This window comes from Anastrepha ludens, chromosome 4 (genome assembly GCF_028408465.1).
Source record: "Anastrepha ludens isolate Willacy chromosome 4, idAnaLude1.1, whole genome shotgun sequence".
NCBI lineage: Eukaryota > Metazoa > Arthropoda > Insecta > Diptera > Tephritidae > Anastrepha > Anastrepha ludens.
In genome coordinates, this window is record NC_071500.1 from 106,266,729 (window position 1) to 106,293,883 (window position 27,155).

Genomic DNA, 27,155 nt, shown 5'->3' on the forward strand with positions numbered 1-27,155 from the left:
AGATTAGTTTTATGAAAAAAATTAATATTTTTTACTAATTTCTTTTTTTTTAGTGTTTTGGAAAATTAAATTATTGATACAATAAAATAGGTTACTACCATAAAAGCTTGCATCTTACGTTGTACGTCCACTTTACAAAAGATAAATGGGAATTAATCCATGATGAGCTTTTTTTTATTCTTTGGAGCTCTTGGCAACTCTTTTTGATGATAAATGACTTAATATGCTCGTTACAGAGGTATTCGATTACCCTAAGGTGCAGTCAAGTTAGTTCGTTCCATAAATTTCGGTCGAAACTTTTTTGGAACGTCTGAGTGTTTTCGAAGAAAATAAGTTATTCTACACAAAACTAATAAAACAATAGAGTTTTCATTGGTTTATATAAAGAGATTTCATTCGACTCTTGCTGCAGGTAAAATTGTACGAAACTTTATTTCCTCTATTTAGTGTCATATCTGTTTTGTCACATCACAGCAGCAATTGGCTCATTTGGGAATAGAGAAAATGAATTAACAAGATTTAATGAGTCATTAGTGAAATAATGCACATATTATGAACAAATTGTTTTTTAACAAAAGACGAGACTTGGGGGTATGTATGATATATACGTTCGCTATAAATGCTTATGTACATATAAATATGTTCATCATACACACATATGCATATACTTACGTATTGCAAAATGAATCTAAAGCTCGTTACGGATTTAGTCACTGTGAAAGTGTGCTCAGCCAGTGTCGGCCAAGATGTTTTAACCATTCCTCCCATAACTATTGATAATTACATTCAAAAAAGTGGATATTATGCTCAAGTGCCTATCTAGTTTCATTACTTTTACTTCAACGCAAGACATATAAAGGCAGGGTTATACTTACGGACGTTTAAAAGTAAGTTCCAAAATAAAATTAAACTCTAATGATCACTGTTGACCAACTTAAAGAAGCTTAAAAAAAACATGCACGGTAAATAAGATGTCAAACTAGCACAGCCTTACTCACCTTTCCACATCTTAGGTGAAAATAGACCTTCGCAAGAGTAACTGTAATCTGCACAACGATTCTGGCTTTGCCCAGCTTACCCGTTCCCGAGTGCTAACTAACTTCTCAGAAATAAATAACCACACTTCGCATATACATACGTAAAAGTTAAATCCGTAAACTCAATTACTCTTCAACAAAGTCCAAGAAGACGCAACAAAACTTTCATTAGCTCCTTAAATAGTGGATCAATTAAAGTTGTGAGTCTTCACACAGTCAAAAAGTTATTTATATAATTTATACTTATAATTTTTTTATTATGTTGCCGGTTCTAACGGATAAGTAATATTATTAGTTGCAGGTATGTTAAAGTACACATATTTCATCCCATATTTATATCGGGATGTCTAAGGAAGAGTCAAATACACTTTTGAATACCGGATGAAAAAAAATATATTATATAATACTAGCTAGTTCCATTAATGGCATATGTATTAGTTTCTGTTCAATAACAACCGCAATCATTGCATATATTTTTACGACATAGGAAACGACCAAATTTAGTTGAAGTATTTCGTCCCCTTTCTGTGTTAACCTCGTAACTTAATTTTTTTCGAAATTGAGATTTTTAGCGAAAAACACTCCTTAGCACTCCTGTTACGTAAAACAAAACATAATATACAATGTTCATAATGATTATAGAATTTTTTTCAGAGCGTTTCGATTTTTCTCGTATCTACATGTTCGAATTCAAAAACCTCGTATCTACTATAAGTATCGTATCAAATAAGTTATAACTTTTCATAGAAGTTAAGGAACTCTAAACATTTTTATCGATTTACTGAAAATTATGATTTTGTAGATACGAGGTTAACACAGAAAGGGGACGATTTCACATTCTTGTAACAGTATAAATATGTAAATGTGACATAGTAAATGTTTGGCCGAGCTCCTCCTCCTATTTGTGGCGTGCGTCTTGATGTTGTTCCACAAATGGAACAATGACTAGAAGCAAATGCTCATGAAGTGACTGTCCTTGACTGAATATAAATCCGGGTCACCCCGATGGCATCGTGGGACGTGACCTTCCGGCCGTTTAACCTACTATAATAAAAAGACAAAAATAATGGCATTAAATTAAATGGCTATTACAAATCAAAATTTTTCATTGAATTGGAAATACTAGTTGCTCAGTGACGCTTGGATGCCAAAGCTTAAAACTACCCATCAAATGAGAAACAGTTCCATGAACCAGCTGAAACTTATAGAAATGTGGTGGGATGCGGTACACTAGACAGAGCTAGTTTACTGTAACGGTAACGTAGAACCGGCTGCCATGGGAATGCTTATAGAAATGTAGTTGGTACATGCAACATCTTTTAGCTAAACCAACGACATAAAAAGGTAGCAGTGGCAGTAGATGTAGTTTTTACATGCAAAATCTACTGCTACCTTTTTTTTGTCGTTGGCTTAGCTAAAATCAGATAATAATTGGCCGAGTGCGCCTAAAGAAATCTAGGCATGCCAATTCCTTTCTTGAATGGTTCAAAATTCAACAGTCATCTACTATCATCTTATCAGATTATATTACAATATATTGTGACTGAGTTATGGGCGAGTCGAAATTATATGGATCCGCCGAGCCCTAGAAATACCCACCTTGATTTTTTACTGCCGTATATTTACACTCTCATTTGTAGTAGGGTATCTGCCGCCTTTCGGCTCTGAGCGCATGAAACTGAAGTTCTCTCCATTTGATATTATTTGAGTGAATTTTATATATTTTTTTTTTACACCAATTTACTTTGGTACTTTGAAAATCATATATTCAATATTTGAACTTTTTTTTTTAATATTGTACAATACGACCAAGAGTTTTGAATTACATACATTTAGTTTAGCTTAATTTTCCTTTGCCCAATATAATGTTTTGGGGTTGAAAATGACGTCATGTTGATATTGCGCATGTGCAGATTATTGGTAAATATGCTAAGAAGATTATTGATTTCTGGACATGTGTACACACAGAGATAGTGGAAATGTACGCGCTTACGGACGGTGAAAAATATTGGCTGCTGAAAATAATACTTTTTTTACAAAATGATAGCATCTAAAGCAATTAGAACCTATAGAATGTAAGTATGATTAAGAACTTGCTTCTCAGATACAATAGATTATGTGTAAATTACTGAATTTATAAGTTTTTGGATTGTGCATAGATTATGGTAGCAAGCGAAATATACGCAAGCATTAATCATACTATTTTTCAATGTACACACATACATATACTCGTATGTTCCTTTGCACAACTGCAATTTAAATGTATCCTTAATTTTTTATACCTACATTTTTTCAGACGCAAAATCGAAAGCATTGGCAAGATGACTCAAATGACACAAGACGAAATAATTAGCAACACCAAAACAGTGCTACAAGGCCTCGAGGCCTTGCGTGTGGAACATGTCTCCCTGATGACTGGAATGGGGGAAGCGCATCGGGACAATGAAAAGTCAGATATTGTGCGTAAGAATATTGAACATATTGAATTGGGGTTGTCTGAGGCGCAGGTAATGATGGCCTTAGCCTCGCATTTGCAAAATATCGAGGCCGAAAAACAAAAATTAAAAACACAGGTGCGACGTTTGCATCAGGAAAATGCTTGGTTGCGTGACGAACTCGCCAATACACAACAAAAATTCCAAGCATCTGAACAGTTGGTTGCACAATTAGAAGAGGAAAAGAAGCATCTAGAATTCATGGCATCCGTAAAGAAGTATGATGATAATCAAGAACAAGAAGATTCATGTGAAAAATCACGTACCGATCCAGTCGTCGAACTATTTCCCGATGAGGAGAGTGATGAGCGAAATAACATGTCGCCGACACCGCCAAGTCAATTTGCCAATCAGACCGCTGGCTATGAGATACCAGCACGTTTGCGTACTTTGCATAATTTGGTGATTCAGTATGCCTCACAAGGCAGGTGTGTATGTTTTTGAATGTATTTACATATATGTATATGTACCTACATAAGTACATACCTTAATGTGTACAATGGGTTCATTGAGTTCAAAACATAATTTCTAGTAAGCAAATGTAAAATGAGTAAATTGAGCATATAGTACACATAGGTGAGAGCAAAATGTGGCGTAGAGAAATAGGATAATTGAGGGAATTTCAACAGCAGGAATATTAACCGGCTTTTCGCTGCAAAACAACCCGGCATGTGTGCTTGTAACGTGTATTGTAGCTTTCGGAGCACATATTAGGTCTAGAGATATTAATCATAGTAATTAGTAGATATTTACGAATACAACAAATAATACAAGCGCATGTATGGCTATTTCCGATGTTTCTTCGACAAATACGCCTCCCGATTACTTACGTATTATATAGGCAGTGTTTCTAATTGGCGAAAGCTAGCTCAGAAAAAGCAAGATGTACATATGAACGTATGCCAATAGTTGAACTTTAATCCAATTGAAATATGTGCTATTCAATTATTCTAAATCTTTCTGAAATCGTTTGCTCGTACCCAATTAGGTTTATAAATTATTAAAATTATAGAAAAAGTGGCTATTGTTAGAGGCCTCGAACCAAGTGTGTTATAACGAAAGCGGGAATTTGTTTAACAGACCGTTCGGAAGTAAGTGGTTTTTTATGAGAAATTTTTCAGGAGCGAAAAGCACATATATGTATAGTTTAACCGCTGAGGTGTTGATGTTTTGTGGTGGGGATTGTCGCCGAGATCTTTACCTGTATTGATGGTATATTTGCTAGTTAATATCTATGTAATTGATTGACTTTGGCTTTTAAATTGAGCCACTCGCCGCTATGACTAGCCTTCATAAAAATATTAGATAAAATGAAAGCGAATCTATTAAAGGTGGTATCGGTAAATCAGCTGATTGGTTTTTTTTCTTTCGCCGTGTCCATGTGGCTCTCAGCCCAGAATGAAACAAAGCAAATTAAAGTTTTGTTTTCTACTTGGCCAACATTTTGTTTGACAATCAAACGCACAAAACTTTTTGTTGTTGGTCTAGTGCCGCCACCTTTAATGAATGCGCCTGGATAAAAAAAAAAACGAAATTATCTGAACAAAATACATGCATGCATTACATATGTATGTATATGCTCCTAGTATGCAAGTAATATAAAAATATGGATGAAAATTTAAACATATTTAATAATTTCAGGTATGAAGTGGCGGTACCGCTTTGCAAACAAGCACTTGAGGATTTGGAGAGGACTAGTGGTCACGACCACCCCGACGTAGCTACAATGTTGAATATTCTAGCCTTAGTCTATCGCGATCAGGTGAGCACAAATGAGCGTTAAAATAAAATTTTATAATGTATTTTTCCATGTATGTATTAGAACAAATACAAAGAAGCAGCAAATCTACTCAACGATGCGCTGTCTATCCGAGGCAAAACATTAGGTGAAAATCATCCAGCCGTTGCTGCAACCCTAAATAATTTGGCTGTTTTATATGGCAAGCGTGGCAAATATAAAGACGCAGAACCACTATGTAAACGCGCATTGGAAATTCGAGAAAAAGTGCTTGGAAAGGATCACCCAGATGTGGCGAAGCAGCTGAATAATTTGGCATTATTATGTCAAAATCAGGGAAAATACGACGAAGTCGAAAAGTATTACCAACGTGCATTAGAGATTTACGAATCGAAACTCGGCCCAGATGATTCGAATGTAGCCAAAACTAAAAACAATCTGGCCAGCTGCTATCTGAAACAAGGCAAATATACAGAAGCTGAAATCCTCTATAAACAAGTCTTAACCCGTGCACACGAACGCGAGTTTGGTGCCATTGACAGCAAAAATAAGCCTATCTGGCAGGTAAGTATATTTTGTAGCTAATCGTTTAAACACAAAGGCAGCAAAAAAGCTTAAGCAACGCTTTGCAAACGAATCAACAAAACAAAAAAAAAAAAAAAAGGAAAAAGTCGTGTTTGCGCCTAACAGCGTGTTTTATAGTAATACAAATATGTATGAGTTTACCATTACTCAACTTAAATGGACATGTGCGAATGCATAATGTTGTTCTTTTTTTCTAAGTGGCGGGAGGTTCTGATTTTAATTGTTTATATTTCTTCAATTGCATACTAAGATTGATATATACATACATTGTGTAGCCTGTGTAAATGCTATTGGAATTACTTTGAAATCGATTTTTGTTAGGTGGCTGAGGAACGTGAAGAACATAAATATGATAATCGTGATAATACACCATATGGCGAATATGGTGGCTGGCATAAGGCGGCGAAAGTCGATTCTCCAACAGTTACAACAACACTAAAGAATCTCGGTGCTCTGTACCGGCGACAGGGCATGTTCGAGGCAGCCGAAACACTGGAGGACTGTGCGTTGCGTAGCAAAAAAGAAGCACTAGATTTAGCGAAACAAACCAAAGTTGCAATATTGCTCACCAGCGGCGAAAAGCGGCGCTCAAGACATTTCAAAGAAGATGCTGACAATGATGAGGTAATTTTCAAATTGCAGATTAATTTGCCATAGAGAATTTCGTCGTGGGATGCAGTTTTTTGTTTAATTCAATTATTATTTTTTTATTATTTACACGGCTTTTTCCTTCATTCGGAATAACTTCATCGATTTTGTACAAATTTATAACTTTTTAGTTGCCATTCATATTTATTTTTAATTTTTTCATTTTGCATGCTAATTTTCTTTTATTATTCTAATACTTTTTTATTTTTTATTTACATTGGTTCTCTTTAATTTCATAACATTTTAGGCATCTTATTTCGTACGCTTCTTATTCTCATTTACATATTTTTTGAAACATTTAACCTCTTAATTTGCATTTCTCTTTTTTGATATTTTTAATTAATTTTTCTCTGTGACGTTTTTTAAACATATAGAACTCTCTGAAAATCCACAATTCTGACATTTCTGCTATATGTATATACAGGGTCCGGCACTCGAAGTGTAACCAATTAAAACGACAATACATTTAGTTTGGAAAATTACTTTTATTCAATTCAAAGTAAAAAATATGTGGAAATAATACAAAATTAAGACTCAATATACTTTTGGTCGATATAACCACCTTTTTGCTTAACTATGACCTTGAGGCAGTCCAGAAACGAATTGCAAGCTGCCCGAATGTAACTTGCAGGTATTATGGCCCACTCGCAGACAATGGCCTTTTTTTCAGCGCCTCGAGACTGGTGAATCTACTAGTTCGGACCTTCCTCTCCGAAATGGCCCAAAGAGAATAATCCATCGGAATCGCGTCTGCTGAATTTGAGAGCCATTGAGTGAACGTTATGAAGTTCGGAACGTTGTTTTTAAGCCATTCTTGGTTCACTCGAGGTTTGTGAGACGTGCCGACCCCTGTTGCAACGTCCATGCTCTGCCACCAAAATGTTTGTCTGCCCACGGCTTCAAAGCAACCTCCAGAAGACTTTTCCTTGCTCGATGAAAACGATTGGAGAGCGCCCATCTGCGGTTACAGCGGTCCAAACCATTACCTGTGGCGGGTGCTGCCTCCTGGTGGCCAATCGATGACTCAAACTCTCGTATGGACGGTCGGTCAAATAAACCCTATCGTTTTGGGAGTTTACGAATTGCTTAATTTGAAAAATTTTCTCCTCAGAAAACTCAATGTGCGGCTAAGTAAAGCAACTCCTTCGCTCTCTCAAGTCTGACTTGTTGCTGCTTTGGTGTAAGATCATGCGCCTTTTGGATCTTGTAAGGCTTGACTTTGAAATCATTTCTCAGTATGCGGCGGATGCCAGATATTTTCAGATGTCAGATATTTTCAGATCTTTCGCCATTTGCTTGACACTTTGTCGGGGATTTCGTTCAAGTCCCTTCACATTTTGAACCATTTCACGTGACGTTGCAGTCTTTTGATGACCACCTCCATGACGTTTCGCGATGCTACCACTATCATTGTAACGAGTAATGGTGCGATAAATAAAAACTTTATTTATTTTAAGGTGCTCGAGCTCACGAACATTCGCTGCTTGTGATTTTCAAGCCAAATGTAATGCACTCACACTATTACGTTTGAAATCCATTACTGATTATATTTTTTGTGTTTACTCTCGGCAAAATGTTTCCGCGCGCTTATAAACAATACTCTGTGCTGTCATTTAGCCAATTAACAGCAGCAGCTGGGCGAGCGGTCTGAAGTGGTTACACTTCTAGTGCCGGACCCTGTATATTTTACTCCTGTATTACACCCTTTATTAAGTATTTAGCCGAGCTCCTATTTGTGGCGTGCGTCTTGATGTTGTTCCGCAAATGGAGAGACCTACAGCTTTAAAGCCGACTCCGAACGGCAGATATTTTAGGAGAAGCTTTTTCTTGGCAGAAATACACTCGGAGGTTTGTCATTGCCTGTCGAGGGACAACTGCTATTAGAAAAATCTTTTTCTATCAGTTTGGTGTTTCATGCATGGAGATTCGAATCTACGCAATGGTAGTCACGCACAAACGCCTTCGGCTACGGCGGCCGCTTTGGCAAATTTTTAATTAAAGATATAAACCCCAAGAAATTTTACTTTCTAGTAAAAAAGTTCAAGCCACGGTTTTACCGTCAAAGTCAAGAAAAAATCAGTAAATATGGAGCAAATGTTACCATAAACTCAAATGATTTTGACTTTCTATACCTCTAAAAATATCCGTTTCTTTAACTCTTTATAGATATTTATATACACTTTTCTACCAACTCATCAGCTTATTTTATTTTCCATGTATCTATCATTCATTGCTTTGTTTTCATGTTTGAGTTGCGTCACTAATGCACAATCCGAGCTCGTTTATTGTTTTTTGTTAACAGTAATAGTAGCCCGCCAGTGTCAGTCCGGTCGTGTTCGTCTAGCTCATCTAGAGGTAGGCCTAGGAAACATGCTGTTTCGACGGGTTGGGTCCAGAGGGAGAGGGTGTTAGATGAGTCGGTTTTAGGGGGCATGTGAAAAGGTGGTTAGTGTCGTGCGGGGTATCTTCACATGCCGGACATATGTTTGGTATGTCGGGGTCGATTCTGGATAAGTAGGAGTTTAACGTGCTACAATATCCAGAACGAAATTGTGCCAGTGTTACACGTGTCTGACGAGAAAGCTGGATCTCGTTTCTCTTCTGTCTTTTTAACTTCTTTTACATACATTTGTTTTACTACGTGAATTGTTATGAAATCAAGTGTTAAACTAAATTAACTCATTTCAAATTAATTGGCACTTCACGCTGTTAAAATTAAAAAAAAATTATTTACTTATATATTTTTCATCACACATTTTGTTACCTAGTTGCACTTCTAAACATACTTAACATATATGCATGTATATTTTTTTCATGACAGCAAACTTTTCGAGTCATTGAGAAGCTATATCCTTGGTCCTAAGAGCCCCATAATAAAAGTGAAGCTCTCCTTGGTGGGCCACTTTTGTGTATGAGCCTTAATTCATCAGCCTTAAGTCATCGACCGCAGGGCATAGCATATCCAGTCAAGCTAAAAATATTTAAGGTATATATACTCCATGGGCGGCCGCCGTAGCCGAATGGGTTGGAGCGTGATTACCATTCGGAATTCACCGAGAGGTCGTTAGTTCGAATCTCGGTGAAGGCAAAATTAATAAAAACATTTTTCTAATAGCGGTCGCCCCTCGGCAGGCAATGGCAAACCTCCGAGTGTATTTTTGCCATGAAAAAGCTCCTCATAAAAATATCTGCCGTTCGGAGTCGGCTTGAAACTGTAGGTCCCTCCATTTGTGGAACAACATCAAGACGCACACCACAAATAGGAGGAGGAGCTCGGCCAAACACCTAACAGAAGTGTACGCGCCAATTATTTATTTTTTTATTTTTATATATACTCCATGTGGGCTCGGTAGTCTAGCGTCAGTGCACTATCCTGCCATCCCAGAGGTTGGGTTCGAATCCCACGTAAAGCACGGTCCGCGTACTTCCTACATTTAGAGAGAACCGTCTGTGCGATCCTTCTGCCTGAAAAATGTGTGGCACAGATGGCGCTCCAATCAGTAAGGAGGCGTTGCTCCTAAGCAACGACAGATGGGCGGCAGGCTAACCACCTACCCTGTCAGAAATCAAAAAAAGATTAACGAAACCAACGCAAGTCTTGTCGAGGACTTATGCTGCCGAGAGGAGTGAACAAGGAAAAATATATATAAATAGGATTTGATTGAAAAGTAATGAGCCTTATTTTTTTTAAGCAGTTTTATTAAACCTTTTGGCTTATACAACTAATATTCTTTAAAATAGGACCCTTGAGCCTCAAAACACCGCTGGTAGCGGTCCTTCCACTGCAGGAAACATTTTTTAAACTAATCAGACGGAATCGCGTTCAATTCGGCTGTCACAGCTTTTTGGATCGCCTCGATGGAGTCGAAACGCCTCCCCTTCAGCTTTCTTTTCAGGCGCGGGAACCTGAAGAAGTCCGGAGGGGACAGGTCTGGGCTGTAGGGAGGGTGGGGAAGCACCGGACCCCCCATCTTGGCCAATCCAGAGGTGCAGAGGAAGGGGGTGTGCGCCGGCGCAGTGTCGTGATGAAGGGCTCCCGGCCTTCCTTGAACGACTTGTGCCACCGTTTTACCATGGCACTGGACAGAGATTGTTTAGCTTTCCGCAAAATTGATCGAGTAACGTTGCTCCAACGATCGCTGCATTTTCGCCACTGCAAAATCCTAACATACTTTTAAAACAGCTTTCACGCGCGGAGCGATGTTGACTGCACCGCTGTTGCCAGCGAACTGGGACCGGTTTCTAGTAAAAGGGGAAGGTCTAACGATCATTTTCCCCCATCAGCCGATTCGGTTGATCGCTTGGCAGATGCTCCGCGCGGGAAGGCTCATTACTTTTCAATCAAACCCTGTATATATCTACTCCATGCTGTCCGGCATGTGCGCTACTCAGTATGACTTTAATACGCTCCACAATCTTTGGCATTCAAGGTTACCAAAAAAGAGTAAGGGGCGCATAAAGTTCTTCTTCTTGATTGGCGCGATAACTGCAATAGTCAACAGTGACATGGGTGCCGAGACGAATGAGCGATTACAGGCGGGTCCTTCGTGTTGTCCTCGTTTACCACCAGACCCATTCGCTTCGCTTCTTTATCCAGCAGGAATATCAAAGTCTAGTTAACATGAATTTATCCAACCATATTTTGCATAAAAGCTGATGCATCTAGATTACCGCCATATTTGAATTCTGCAGTCCGTCGGCTTCCGCGACTTTGCCGCCCTATCGCCGCCCTTCACTAGTGAAGACATTTCGAGCCACGTCAGGAGTTATCTGCTCCTATGCTCTAACGCAATATTAAACAACCTCCGACGAAATTAGTGACAAACTTTAAATGACATTTATCGATAGTCCATTACCATCTTTTTAAACTCTAACTCCCTGAATTTCGCCGCCACCTATTGCAAACTGACACAATTACATTCTGAATATTGTAGCAGATTAAACTCCCACTTATTCTGAATTGAGATATGAGAATCGACTAGGCTTTCACACTAATTACGTCAAAATTCCAGAAAAGTTTTCATTTTCACTTTCAAGATCGTTATTAGATACTATAATTTACATTCTACATCAAATATATAGATTTATAGAAATTCGAAAAATTTTCACCCAAATTTTAAACTTTTTAATCAGAATTAAAATTAATTAGGCCTCTCCATTCGTGGACGCCCACCACAAATTGCAGGAAAAAATTAACCGAATAGCTGTGAAACTATTTAGTTAAATTGACTTCAAAAAGCAATAAAAGTTGGCCAATGCTTGAGACGATCCTGGAGAATGTGCTAATAAGGAAAATTCATTCAGGGTTTTAATAGTGGCTACAGCCAGAATAAAATTTTTAAATTAGTTGCTAATCGGGGTATGCACGCGGTAGCTGAATGGGTTGGTGTGTGACGACCATTCGGAAGACGTATCCTCGAATCTCCGTGAAACACCAAAACGAATAAAAAGTGTTTTCTAATAGTGGTCGCCCCTGGGCAGGCAATGGCAAATTTCCAAGTGTATTTCTGTCACGGAAAAGGTCCTCATAAAAATATCTGCCGTTCGGAATCGGCTTAAAACTGTAGGCCCCTCCATTTGTGGAAGAACATCAAGACGCAGGTCACATATAGGAGATTATTTATTTTAATCGGGGTATGAATATTAATACAGGATTTTCATTTTGAGATGTATTTTCAATCCTTTAGACGCTGGCACAACAACGATCTGGATATTCTACCAGGTTAAACTCGTACCTATCCTGAATTGGCCCGGACATACTCAACTTTTGTCTGACATGACAAAGTACCCTGCACATTTTCAACCCACCCTGTCGGAACGGCCTGCTTTGTGGGCCTACCGCTAGATGAGGTAGACGATGACAACCGATAGCTTCACTGCGCTTGACAGGGCTACAACAGTTATTAACGAGACCGAATTTCAAAAAATCTGTTTACACAAATATTATTGGCATAAAGTTAGGTGCTCACGGCAAATATGTGTATTTTTTTTTTTTGTGGCAGGAATGGGTTGGGTCAAGTTCTACCGTTTTTTACGGGTCGACGCACAAACTGTTCGACTATAGAAGTTAGTTTGAACAAAGTAAAAATCAATAGAAATTTTGTTTGCTTCAGAATACCTGTTAAAATTCAGTTAGCAAAGGGTTTCTAACCGTTATTTCATATAAATAACTTTGTCGGATAAAAAATTAATTAGTATCACTTTCCTTTGTCAGAAATACGAAAGTTGTACTTAAAAGTTACCTAGACTGATTGATCGAAAAATTCTTATAAAATTGATTAGAGTTGAAAAAATAACACGTAATTAAAGTGATTATCGATATATTGCGAGAGGGGGCCATTAAATGGTGTGAAGTTTTGTATTTACAACTTTTACTTTCGCTTTATAAACTAAAAAGGTGATCTCTATCAACTGTAGCAGAACAGAGGGATTCAGGTGTCAGGGCTGTCGAATGGATAATGCGATTCCAAGCGATACAACTTTCTTTCCTTTTCTTTAGCGTAGTGTATTTAACATGAAATCGAAAAACCCGTATGATGATCGCACTTTTCGTTGCTAATTTTCGCAAGGGAAAAGTAAGAAAGAAAAAATAATAAATAATAAACCCTTTCATTAAAACTATGCTTACACTCGTCACACTTGTTTTAACCTTTCTATTTTATTGGTCGATGTGTACACCCCACGTTTCGAAAGACACATACTATATGTTTTCACACAATGCCAAATGGATCGGCAGAAATTTAAAAGGCTTACGATCGGCATGTGAACTATAAATTAAAAAATGCAAATATGCAAGAATGAATTTCTCAGCCCTAAAGTAGGCTACAAAAATAATAGTTTGGCCGCTGTCTCCATAGTGGGGCCTACGTTAGTAGAGTAGGGTTCAGCACAAATTGATGGCAAATGTTTTATGTTATACAACTAAATATAATAAAGTTGTGACGCTTGCATTGACGGGTTGAAACTAAGCTGATTAAATAGTTTTTAAATGCTTTTTGGAGCGACATTTTCGTTAAATATTTCAAAATGCTTTCGGGAAACTGTTTTTAACTGAACTGATTCCATCTAATTTAGATTATATTGGTCTAATACCGTTTATATATTTAATAAAAATATATCATTTACATTTTGCACATGCAACTTATTTTGTGTTTTTTTCTGCATTTTTTATCATTTCAGAAAGGATACAAACCTTAAGGGGTTTAGCGGTGATGGCCGGACAGCAATGCGCTAGACAAGCTCACCATATATAATAAAATAAATAAAAGATATATTAAGTTTTTCTACACAAGTAACCATAAAAAATATTTATTTACTCATTCCTTAATAAAGTTTGTTCACGCAAATTAAGTTTTCTGCTTGAATAAATACAGATATATGAAATAACATAAAAAAGTAATAAGAGAAACACGTGTTCTATTTTATAATACATGTATGGAGTTATTTCGTAAATAAACGATTGTCTTCTATTTAAATGAATGAATGAAATGAAGCAACAGGTATACCACAATGCTGTCAATCGATTTCGTTTTAATTTATTTCACGCAAGTGTTAGTATCAATTTAGTTTATTTTTTCTCATAAACTATTAACATTCTGTACAACTTAAAGTAATTGTATATATGTAAAAATATATACTTATGCAAATAAAATATAAACTTAATCATCGGAATTTTGGTAATGCTTTCGTCGGAATGACGCTAATTTCAAACGTTGCATTTGCAATGCTTGCTCCAGTTCCAAAACTTTTACATGTATTTCCATTTCCATTGTCTTTGCCTGTGACGATGTTAACTTAGTGAAATCTACCTCTTGGAGCTGTTCTAAGGATTGATTGCAATCCTTAACGGTGGCAACCACCTGTCCTGTCGCTTGTGACACATCACGTGATGCTTTCGTTAAGTCGACCAACTTTTGGCTCTCTTTCGGCGCCTTCACTTTACTCGCGATCACCAATTGAGCTGTACAGGCGGCAATTTCTTGCGCGGCTACGATTATTTCAAAGTTTTGTGCCGATTCAGATATGATAGCTTTGTTAGCGGCTTCCACGAGAAGATTGGCACCTTTGGCTACACTTTTAGCAGCAGATATCAAACCCTCCGTCCATTGACTATTACGTTTGTAGAATTCCTTAATCGAAGTAGTTCCTAAATGAATGTATGTATGTATGCATATGATTCATAAAAGCTATTTCTTAATAAATGCGCATGCACACTCACCTCGTCCGGCCGACACGATTTCCGCTTGCAAAGCTTTGGCCTTTCGTATCAATAACTTAATACAGTGCATTAGGGATGTGCAAGCATCAAGAATTTTCTCATTCACTTCCAGTTTTATGCCGTCATCTTTGGAGCGCGCACTAGAGAGCAATTCTACGAATTTCACCGCAGCCTCTTCGATGGCTTTATCCATTTCGGCCAGCTCGTTCTCCACTAAATCTCCCAAATCGATATTCTTGCTATTCGCCTTGTTGAGTTCAGTCACAGATTCATTTAGCGCTCTTAATTTTTGTTTAATTTCCGAAATGGAATGTTGAATTTTGGAAACATCTTCGTTATTTTTAATTAGTTGGAATAGAGATAGTAGTGGATCTTTTACGCCATTGATCTGATTATGAATGTCTGTAAGAGAGAGTAAACGAAAATTGAAAAAATGTGTACTTAACTGTATTTGTTGAAAATAGATGTCCGTTTAGCCGTACACACCCTCGCCTTTTCCTATATCGGTGGTTGTGTTATATATTAACAGGCACTGTTCATGTAGTGTTGTAAAAACGCAGCCCAGAAGTATTGTCTTTTGCGTGACAATGTCTATAAATAATTTATCTGAGACAAACTGTCCATATGCGTTATGGGTTTGATGTATTAACTCTTCCATTTCACTTATTAATTTTATTGTCTTATCGAAATTCGGTTGATTCACTTCGTTTACTTTTGCTTCGGTTATAAATTCCATGGTTTTCAAAACACTTTGATACAAGGAAGTTATTTTATTTTCATAACTTTCTTCGCTTTTACGTTTAGCCTCGACTTCCAAATTGGTCGCTAAGTTGGCTTCGTTCAGTTTCGCCTCTAAATTCTGTATTAGCTCACGGAATTCCTGCATTTTTTTAATGTTGATACGCTGAACATTTTCCAGATCTGCCACGAGCACTTTATTGTCCTGAAGCAACACAAATGCACTTGTATGAATTTAGAATAACAAATTTGTATAAAAAAGGAATACTAAAATTCTCTACATATATTAAGATAAAAACCTACTAAGTGGTATTTTTTTTAAATTGAATTGAAACTAAATTAGATAAAAATAACGATTTTGTTGGGGTATCTTTGGGGTAGATTCGATAGTGATGACTAAAAGCATTATTTATTTTTAATTCTAAATACTACGAAAAAAAGTAAACTTTAAAATCCGCTAGATTTTTAGATATACATATAACAACATGAAAATAGAACATTGGTTTGAGCGTCATTTGGAGTTAATTCAATAGTACCTCCTGAGGTCAAAAGTTTTTATTCCTTTTAACTCCCCAACCTACTTTGAATTTTGAAATATTTCAAAAACACTCTTGGAGGTAAATTCTTATAATCGCAAATTCGCAGTTTTTATGACGTCACCACAAACTGGAGGAAGAATTCGGCCAAACATCCAAGAAAGCATGTAGGTCCAAATTGTTTTCAAATTCACATATGTATACAATTTTTTTTTTTACCATCTTCGAGTGTAGCCAATATTCCCTCAATTTTCACATTGAAAAACTGGTCGACGTGCATTTTGCTACTCTCCTTGGCATTCAGTTTTATTCCATTCAGAAAGATGATATTTTCAAAAACACTAAAACTAGGCGAATCTAATATATACAAGGCATTGTTCCATCAGCTGATTGGTGCCTGATTGCCGAAGTGAGAGCATTTGTATTTTTTTCCCCTCTTCTGCGTTCAGGTATGTATAGCAGAGAAATTTTACAATAACCTAAATGATTGTTTTTGTAAAATCGACATCACCTTGTATGAATTCGCCTTGCACTAAAGTATAATTTTGTTGAACAAATTTCTGCTCAGTTTCGAAGCTTTGATGAAGTCTTATATAAAATTTATTCTTGACCAAGTTTTTTTTAATCTTTTCAGAAATATCTCAACTGTCGATATTTTATTTGCTCACTATTCCATTCTACTCAACCACTTAATGTATTTCTTGACGCATGGCTCTTTGTTGCTTTGTTATCCTTCTAGGTTTGGTTGAAGCAAATTATGGATAAATTATAAATAATACAAACTCGGGGCGGGTTAGGATATTCCCAAAGAAATGTACATGAATAGGAGCTCAATTTGACATAGGAAGAGGAGCTCGTATATAAAAATAAAAATTGGTTTGGGAATCGACATAGAACACACTATTCGTGACGCAAGGTGTAATAGGCTCGAAATAGTTGTCGAAAATCGGTAATATGGGAAAAAGCACCTAACGGCGGCCCTTTGGCGAACATATAGACCGAAATCATTTTCCCGAATTATCTTCATTAATATTATAAAACGATTAAAAAAACTTTCACGTGGGAGCTTTAATTCAACTTAGATGCTTGTAACTTAAAAAAAATTCATTATGTACAGTATTCGAATTACCAAAAACAACAATGAAATAGAAAAGCTAAGGAATTTCAAATTACCACTCTGACTACCGATATGATTAGTATTTTTTGCTTCTGTGTTAAAAATCCAAAACATTATATACGCACCTTTAAATTTAGTTCCATCGTATGCAAATTTAACTCCAGCTCTTTGATTTTTTCCACTTTCTGCAATATCTCTTCCGCATGAACAGTTCGCAGTTCATTTATATTGTCATTTTTACTGTCCAAGTTTCTTTGCAATTCATCCACCCTGACAGAGTATTCCTCTTGTTTTTTGGTTAATGCGGTATTCAATGTGTTGAGCTGCTCTTCAAGTTTTACAACTTTGGATTCACTTTCAATTAATGCTGCCGATTCTGCTGATTGCAGCTGCATTGCTTTGGTAGTTAATTCGGAAATTTCAATATTTTTCTTAGCGCTAAAGCTTTGGTATTCTTTTCTCAACTCTTCATGTTCGTGTTCCAGCTTCTGATAATCTCGAGACATGTTTTCAATTTGAGTAGCTAATGCAAGTTTCTCAGCGCTGATTACTTCATTACTTGCAAGTTCATCTTTGATTTCGCTAATTTGGGACTTGAGCCTTTGCACTTCGGACTGCAATTCTCCGTTCGTTTGTTTTTCTCGATTTAAATTTTTAGTAGATTCGCCATGCTGTTGAATATTGAGAAGAACTTTATTTAAATAATAATATATATACTAAATAATGCATTTGATAAAAACTATGGGCACTGCGAAAAATAAAAGAAGGAATAAATTTGAAATATCTCTTAAAATAAAATAAGAATATAATCTTGTCCTTCCTATTGTATATCGCAGAAGCTTGAAGAGAAAGATCCTGAGGTTTGAAGGTTGGTGGTGAAAGAGGAAGGATGCGTTGGAGAGACCGGTTAGAGTCAGGATGATATTAGTTTGCGCAAACAAATGAGAGGGTCTTTTTTCCAAGTCGACCAAAATTTCATGAGTGAGGTCGTTAAAAATACGGTATTGCAAAATCTTATTACAGATGTTTAATAGAAGTTGACAACAACCATTACATCGATGCCGGCCGCCATAGCCGAATTAAATACTGATTTATAATGGGTTTTTCAATAAGGGCGGGTAGATGTTGAAATGGAATAAAATGGCGTTTGCTGTGTGGCACGTAGCGCCGTCCTGCTGGAACCACATGTCGTCTAGGTCCATATGGTTCAATATGGGCTATAAGAAATTGGAAGGGCCACCACGTCTACCGAAAAATGGGCGCAATGCGCGCAACGTTTGCGTTAATGAACACTCATTTTGATAATAGTTTTATCATTTGAACGTGCTGTTCAATCGTGTAACTTGCCATGATGATTTGGCATAAACCACTGAATAATAAACAAAAGATTTGACAGATGTCACCAAAACAAAATGGCTGCCACAGGGCGCCAAAATCGACCCGCGCCAATTGAAAACCCCTTTATAATAGTTTTCCTTATACAATTTTTTATTTTTTCTGAATTGGAGCTTCAATATTTTTCGTTGTTGTTTCACCATAAATGTTAGAGGAATGTTGGTGAAATGGTAGTTTTTAAACGGCTATGAATTTGGGTTGTTGTTGTTGTTGTAGCAGTGCGTCGTTCCGGTTGCGTAGAATCGACTGTCGTGGGGAAGATTCTAGATCCTACCACTAGTAATTTTGTGTGTATATTTATCCATGGCATGAAGCTTGAAAGTCATGAGTCGATCGCAGTAGACGAAGCTGCAGACTTATCAAAACACCGCCATTAGGACTGCGACAGGATGCCTTCTAACGTCCCCACTTCAACATCTACACGACGAGGCTCATATGCTCCCTGTAAAGGAGCATAATAAACTGCTCAGCAAGCAGTTCCTGTTAGGATGTTACCGCAGGTCCGACCCATGCAGACACCTGCTTGAGCCTGAGCCGCCTCCCAGGCACGTCAGGAGGCACCGCATCAATTACGCGGACGAGATCCAGGACAAAACAGACTGACAATCACTGAATCGGACAGTGTACAGACAGACAATTAACGAAATTCATAGGGAGACTCTTACCACCTTCATAAGCTCCCGACCCCCGAAAGCCGTCATCGGAGTCCAACCACCACCCATAGTAGATGAAGAGCTCCAACTTACCCGAGAGTCCCGCGTAACCTTGGCACAATTACGTTCTGGATACTGTAGCAGATTAAACTTATCTAGAATCGACCCCGACGTACTAAACATATGTCCGGCATGTGAAGGCACCCCTCACGATACAAACCACCTTTTCACCCAACCTGTCGAAACAGCAAGTTTCCTGGGCCTACCGTTAGATGAGCTAGACGAAGACGACCGGTTATTTACAATACACTGACAGGGAAAAAGTTACTTCTACAACAACAACAACAGCACTGATGAAATACAATAAATGTTAATTACGCCAGAGATTCAAACCTCTCTAAATTATTATTGAGACAGCATAATTGCCATATATTTTTTGGGAATGCTGCTTGAGTAACAATCTCAATCTCAGGCAATGGCAAGTATCTGAACTTTTTTCTGTCTGCCGAGTGCATAAGCTAAATACCTATTGCTCATTAGATTTAAAGCAAAACATTAAACATTTTAATACAAATGCATATGTACATATATTTGTGTCTTACCTGCCTCAATAAACTAATGTGCTCATCTCTTATTTGGGTGTACATTGCTTTCAGCTTGTTAAACTTTTCCTCTGATGTTTTGGCCTTTTGTTCCTCTTCTGTCGCTTTCTCTGTAATAAGGATGACCGTTATAATAAGGAAATATATAGTGTAATATTACGATTATTAAATTTTTGTAACATTTTCTCAATACAGGGTCCACCAAGTTCAAGTTCAAGTACTTTTTTAGAAGTGTTTAACCTTGACAGCTAACACAGCTGGATGGCATCTCTTTTGACAGATGTTAACTAGAAAACCTACAATTTACTAAAATTATTTCAATTTCAGGCGAAGACCATTTCCATTTAAATCTGAATAATGAAAAATTCACGGCAATCTGTCAAGAAGGATGGAACGCATAATCTATTCGAAACTGAGGATGCTTACCGTCAATGAATTGCAATATGTTATGAACGTTTTTGTGTCAATTGCTTACATGGTTAGATATTAGAATAGTTTGACGATATTTCGCAGCGATTTGACCTCCAAGAACGTCTCATTTAATGCCTGCATTGAAACTTTTAAAGATAACATTGGCCGCGAAATAGGGTCTTAATTATTCCTAAATAATATCGAAATTTTCTAATCGCCATCTAAAAGCGAGGTCTCTTCGAAAGTAATGATATTTTATTAATAAATTTTGGACGCTCTACAATGGTCAAAAACAGATAAAGAGTTTCCATTCAACATATGTGTCTAATTAAAAATATTAATAAATAATAAAAAAAAATAGTAAAAACAAAAAATAATAAATTAAATTCGACCTTGAAAACAGGGTCTTTCAACAGGGTAAATTCAAGTCCTTGAAGTTGTTGTAATTTTACTTTAATACATTGTAATTTGCACAACTTACGCATTAGAATAGGGGTTTCGACCAATTTTTGTTCCAAACTGTCTTTCAGGGCCTGCATATTTGTACAAATTTCCTTCGAACGGGTCAATTCGCTTGTCAAACCCACAATGTCATTACGCAACCTCTTTAATTCACGTTCGTAATTTCGTTCCATCATTTCATGATTCTGTTTACACGTTATCAACTCAGTTTGAACATCTTGCAATGCATATTCATAATCTCTAATAGTATTTTGTAGAGCTGCATTATCAACTATATCAGATGCAGTAGCGGTTGGTGTGCTCACTGACTCCTGTGAGACGCTTGTATCCACCAAATTTTCCATAGCCGGTTCCGGATCAGGCTGCACGTACATTACTGGTGGCACGTAACTGCCGAAGTCTACTTTCGATGTGAAATTTGGTGCAGATTCTGGTAGATGTGGAACTTGTATTAAATCTGAGAAATACTGCAGTGGTCGAACATTGTCGTAGAAGGTTTTGATTTTAAAAAACAACTCGCGAAAGCGATCACGATGACCAGTTAGAATATCATTTGGCAGTTTATCATGCAACTTGAACATAACACGTACGCATAAATCGTATAGGGGATTCGAGTCCTGAATAAGTGTGATTAATGGGGCAAGTCGACACTGGCCCTGCGGCGTCATGGAAGACATGCGATATGCATTGATGGATGTAAATACCCGCGATTGCACTTCCAGAATATCATCCAAGTAGTCGAAAATTTCAACGCACAGCTGAAAACTACAAAAGCAAAGATAATTAAATTATATAACTTAAGATCGTATCATATGTCGGAGAAAACTATTTTCTTAGTTTCAGTGAACATATAAGTATATGTGTACTCGCACTTATTCTTACTAAGCTATTTTTTCTATTGCCCTAATGTTGATAGAAGTGCCAATACTGAATAACTGAATATTGTATTGCATTTGGATGCGGACAGTGTCGGCTTCAATCTAGGATAACACAAGGCAGGACAATAGCCACTCTACATTTAAACAGTAGTCAGCCTCGTGAGTGTATCAAAGCTACACCATGACCACAGCCATTAGTTAGAAATAATAGTGTTTTTCTACTTCGGCATCCAAGCCTTATAAGAGTATCTGGAAAATAAAATCCCTAGTTTCTATTGGCCTGGCATTGCCCTATTACCATAGGCAACCATTCGTCAATTTCAAACGAGTACCGGCAAGTTTTAAGTGGTCGTTTTATCGATAATCGGTTCTAAAGTACCTCAATGACCCAATGATACCCGACCAAAGACTATCACTTCAGCAACCTTTCCCAAAATTGTATGGGAAATATTTTATTATGATATAACAACATCAACAGATTTTAGAGGCTGTAAATGTTCAAATTGCTTAGTGCCAGTTAGTCAGTAGTTCAATTTCCTTGAAGAAAAAAAATGAACTAAGAGAGAGAATTCACCGATAGCAATCCGAAAGAGGAATTTAATACCATTCCCATGGCAGCCGGTTCCACGTTACAGGAATGACTCGGGTTTTTCCCGACCAAGGGCTGCCGCCCCAGTATACTAGCCCTGTCTAGTGAACCGCATATCACCCCACCCCTTACGTCACAGGAGCAAACTCTCGCAGCAATCCTGCTCCAAATGCTTCTCCTCAGGGCTGGAATCGAATCCAACCCTGGGCCAGAAGTATTCTACTGCTTCGTCTGCCACAAACGGCTTCACCCGAACTCCACCTCGGTTAGGTGTAATAAGTGCAACGGGTGGAGCCACCTTAAGACCTGTTCAGGTCTTAAGTCACATAGGGAGTGGTCTACACGGTATGTGGCGACGTGATGCTCCCGCCAGCAGGCGTCTGATGTCTCCACGGCTACTACACCCCCTGATAGGCCGGCACTATCAACCGCCACCACAACCCACACCTCTACGGTGAGGAGCTTATCGGAGCAACACAACTCCCCCTCAACCCCTCCCCTTCCTTCCTGCTCCAACCCCAGTGCGGGGACAAACCAGCAGCTCCTGGTCCCACGCACAGTCTGTTCCGTGTGTCAGACCGTAATACCTCGGAATCTGGTATCAGTCCAATGCAATTCCTGCAATGGCTGATGCTATTTTCGGAGATGTTCCGGCCTGCGCACCACCCGTGAGTGAACAACTGCCTACGTGGCCCCCTGCTGTAGAGCTCTGCACCCACTACCGCCGCCGGAGGCGCGGCCGCCCACCACCATCAGGCCGCAACAACCACAGTGGATTGCGCAGCATGTCCAACGTAGACAACCCCACGCCTCCCTCACCCCACTAATTACACATACCTCACTGAGAAGCTTCAAGCTTCTCCAATTTAACTGCAACGGACTTACGAGTAAGGTCGACGAGATATATTAGTTGACTTTATCAGCCGGCACAGTATTAAAATGATCTGATCACCAGGGATGGCTATAACGTGCACAGACACGATCGCGAGCGAGACAATGGTGGTGGCCTAGCGTTTATAGTCCACCCCACAGTGCAGTGTCGTCTCATCGATGAAGGAATCGACCGCAGGGACAGTACCTTAGAATGTTAAGGCATAGCTGTCCGGTCAGGCGATTCCGAGCTCGAAATATTTAACATATATATACCCCCTGTCAACTGCTGCCCGGCAGGATATCACCCTGATATAGGGGCGCTCATCAGAGGTGAAAACCGATTGGTTGTATGTGACTTCAATGCTATCGCTTGCATCAGACCACTTGCCCATTATCGTCTCGATTGAGGGACCTGCCGACTTCGTTTCCGCGAATCACCGGTCCTATTTTAACTTTAAAAAAGCTAATTGGGCCGGCTTCACGGAATTTACCGAGGACACCTTCGCCGCTCTTCCCATCCCCACTGATGTCCGCGTAGGCGAACGCACATTCCGCAAGGTGTTCACAGCTGCTGCGGCTCGCTTCATTCCAGCTGGAAGTTATAAGGACATTCGACCTCATTTCCCAGCCGAAGCAGCCAGTTTAGCAAACGAGCGTGACCACCTACGCCAGGCCGATCCCGGGGATCCCCGCATAAGGGATCACAATTTGGAGATCCGGCAACTGGTAAATCAACATAAGCGGACCAAATGGGTTGAGCCCCTGAAGACCTGCAACCTCACCTCTGGGGTGAGTAAGCTCTGGACCACCATTAGGTCCCTGTCGAACCCGACGAAGCACAACGACAAGGTGGCCATCACCTTCAACGGTTGCACTTCGTCGGACCCGAAGAGATGCGCGAGCTATTTTAGCCGGCTTTTCATACTGCATCCTCCGGGTGACAGAACCAAACATCGTGCTACCAGAAGGCTGCACAAATTGACGAACGACAGTGCGCCACTTACTTTCTCCGGTGATGAGGTTGAGGGGGCCATCAACAAATCGAAATCATCGAAAGCCATTGGCCCTGACGGATTAAACGCGCTGATGCTGAAGCACCTGGGACCCCTGGGAGTAGGATTCCTCACAAGGGTCTTCAACCTGTCCCTGGCCACTCTCATCATCCCTGACAAGTGGAAAGTAGGGAGAGTGGTCCCACTACTGAAACCTGGGAAACCCGCCAACCAAGGGGAGTCTTATCGGCCGATAACTCTCCTTTCCCCAGTAGTGAAGACACTTGAAGCCCTCTTGCTCCCTCTCTACACGAAACACCTGGCCCCAGCCCCACATCAGCACGGATTCCGACGAGTGCATAGCACCACCACTGCACTCACCGCCATAAACGCCCAGATAAATCGCGGGCTTAACCAAAACTGCCCCTGCGAGAGGACTGTCCTAGTAGCGTTGGACCTGAAGAAGGCTTTCGATACAGTCAGCCATTCCACGCTACTAGATGATATTTATCAGTCGACACTCCCGCCAGGGCTGAAGAGGTGGTCCGCGACATACCTGAGCGGTCGGCACTCGTCAGTGATTTTTCGAGATCAAATATCAAAGCAGAGGAAGATTAAGCAAGGTGTACCGCAGGGTGGTGTCCTTTCTCCCTTGCTTTTCAACTTCTACATCTCGAAGCTCCCCCAACCACCAGCGGGAGTTTCCCTGATCTCATATGCTGACGACTGCACGATAAAGGCGTCGGGCAATGACATTGATGGCCTGTGTTCCAAAGTGAACAACTACCTCACCGACCTTTCTCGCTTTTTCACTGCGAGGAATCTCCAACTTACCCTCACCAAGTCCACGGCGACCCTCTTTACCACCTGGACAAAGGAGGTCAAGCTGTCCCTTAAGGTAAAAGTCGACGACACACCAATTCCGACGGTAAATAACCCCAAAATTTTGTGTGTAACCTTTGACAGCTTGCTTTCCTTCTCTGCGCACACAACCGCAATTGCCACTAAAGTCCATAATCGCAACAAGGTCCTCAAATCGCTGCCGGCAGCCCTTGGGGCAAAGACAAAGAACTGTTGCTTTCGAAATTTAAGGCAATTGGCCGATCGGTTCTAAACTATGCTGCGCCTGTCTGGCCGCCTAGAACTAGTGATTCGCAGTGGGCAAAGCTACAGATATGTCAAAATACCGCCATTCGGACAGCGACCGGGTGCCTTCTGATGTCTCCTATTCAACATTTACATAACGAGGCACAAATGCTCCCAGTAGCGGAGCACAACAAACTGCTCAGCAAGCAGTTCCTGCTGGGATGTTACAGCAGGTTTCACCCCTGCAGACACCTGCTTGACTACGCTGACGAAATCCAGGACAAAACTGACCGCAACCTACTGGACCGGACAGTATTTAGACAGTCAATAAGCGACATCCACCTGGAGACCGTTACCACCTTTATGAACTCCCGTCCTGTGAATGCCGTAATCGGAGTCCAACCACCACCTATTGCAGACGAAGAGCTCCAGCTTCCCCGTGAGACTCGTGTAACCCTGGCACAATTACGTTCTGGATACTGTAGCAGGTTAAACTCCTACATATCCAGAATCGAGCCCGACATACCCAACACATGTCCGGCATGTGAAGGTACCCCGCACGACACTAACCCCCCTCTCCCTCTGGACCCAACCTGTCGAAACAGCATGTTTCCTGGGCCTACCCCTAGATGAGCTAGACGAAGACGACCGATGATATGGCTACACAGACACGGCTACCTATGCTGTTAAAACAACAACAACAACAGGAATTTAATACGTTTCCACGACAGTCGGTTCTACGTTACCGAAAAGACCAAGGCCAAGGACTGTCACTCCAGCAGCATTCCCCGTATGTAAGTATGGGGAATGTTTATGCTGCTACAACAACAACAACAACAAGTAATTTAATAAGTTGAGTAATCAAATTGGAATTGGTAAATAATTTTTGAGGTCTTTTTGACTATGTTAGTTATTCTACTAATTTTACTTGAGGTAATGATTCAAATTAAAATAAGCCATCCACTCACCAGGCAAATATTCGCCATAGTGCCCATTTGCCTACGTGAGTGATTATAAGTTTGTACATAATAAACAACTCCTAGTCTAGTTTTGCATAGTATTTACAGTCCTGCATAATCTCGTTTGAGTTTCGTTAGTTTAATACTTACTAAATGTTGATGTCATCACTAGCGGCCTTTTCGATTTCTTTAAAATCTATCAAGAGGGAACCGGGAAACAGAATATTCTTCTCATGGAATTCTAATTTTGTCACAATTAGTTTACTATAGGCTTGTATGCAATTACCCACTCCGTCTTGTAAATGCCCCCATAATTTGCCCATTTCTAAGATCATTTTTTTATGGGTCTGTGAATCTTTGATAGTGCTTGCATGTCCTTCTCGCAGTACCTTGTGTAGTAAGTGACAAAATTTCCACGCAGTAAAGCGATTCTCCATTAGTGGTTGACGTGTGAAAATCATCCAAAGAGATTTCGCTTCTTTAACACGATGTGTTGTTATAATAATAAAACGCGCATGTTTCATTTTGAGCGGTGCCTCCATAGGATTTAATGCTTTGTTAACACTTACAGACTTAAAACAAAATTTACATATTAATAGGCAGGAAATGGATCAAAATTTCTATATATAATATTTACCATGTTGTACATTTCTTTGTCGTAGGTCGGAGCCATTTTCGGTAGTTACAGTTTTCCCCTTTGCGAAAATGTATTATAATTTAGAACAATATAGCGAGATTAGTGTGTATAATGCAACAGATGTATTTGGAAAGGCTTCTTTTTACAGTATATATTAAATATATATACAAACTTGCCACACCTTTAGGGCACTATTGCAATTATCGTATGAAAATATGGGCAAGAACTGAGGTAAATTTTCGAAACGAAAAATACACGACGGACACTAGTTCATACAAAGTATTGATACGTTTTTTATCTTATCTTCCAATACCATTCTTCAACGCAACGAACGTACATTGGTCAAATAATCCCCCAACAGTTTCGTAGTCACCAACTCATATCTTTTTGGGTTAAAATATTTATTATATTATTGACTACTAATATAAACAATTTGAAAACGAAGTTTGAGTCATATATGCACAAACAAAACATCTGGAAACCAATGTTGCCGGTTGATTGCATTT

The 27,155-nt window shown here is 39.1% G+C and overlaps 2 protein-coding genes across 8 annotated transcripts; one reads left to right on the forward strand and one right to left on the reverse strand.

The window, feature by feature from the left end:
• The first annotated feature begins 245 nt into the window (after positions 1-245).
• On the forward strand, positions 246-14,022 carry LOC128860474 (kinesin light chain). Of its 7 annotated transcripts, none has more exons than XM_054098034.1 (6): positions 246-420; positions 3,334-3,960; positions 5,174-5,294; positions 5,355-5,834; positions 6,177-6,479; positions 13,683-14,022. In XM_054098034.1, the coding sequence occupies exons 2-6, from the start codon at positions 3,359-3,361 to the stop codon at positions 13,698-13,700; spliced, it is 1,524 nt and encodes a 507-aa protein (XP_053954009.1). In that variant the 5' UTR covers positions 246-420; positions 3,334-3,358; the 3' UTR covers positions 13,701-14,022. The 7 variants fall into 7 exon arrangements, with proteins under 7 accessions (XP_053954009.1, XP_053954006.1, XP_053954008.1 ...); XM_054098031.1 differs by having other exon boundaries at positions 246-412; XM_054098033.1 differs by lacking the exon at positions 246-420 and adding an exon at positions 443-591.
• Positions 14,006-27,152, reverse strand: LOC128860473 (huntingtin-interacting protein 1). The gene is made up of 8 exons (XM_054098029.1): positions 26,650-27,152; positions 26,163-26,584; positions 20,655-21,400; positions 19,763-19,872; positions 17,238-17,783; positions 15,208-15,664; positions 14,722-15,123; positions 14,006-14,649 (listed from the first exon to the last, which is right to left on the reverse strand). Exons 1-8 carry the CDS (start codon positions 26,683-26,685, stop codon positions 14,162-14,164), a joined length of 3,207 nt encoding a protein of 1,068 aa, XP_053954004.1. The 5' UTR covers positions 26,686-27,152; the 3' UTR covers positions 14,006-14,161.
• Positions 27,153-27,155: the final 3 nt, after the last annotated feature.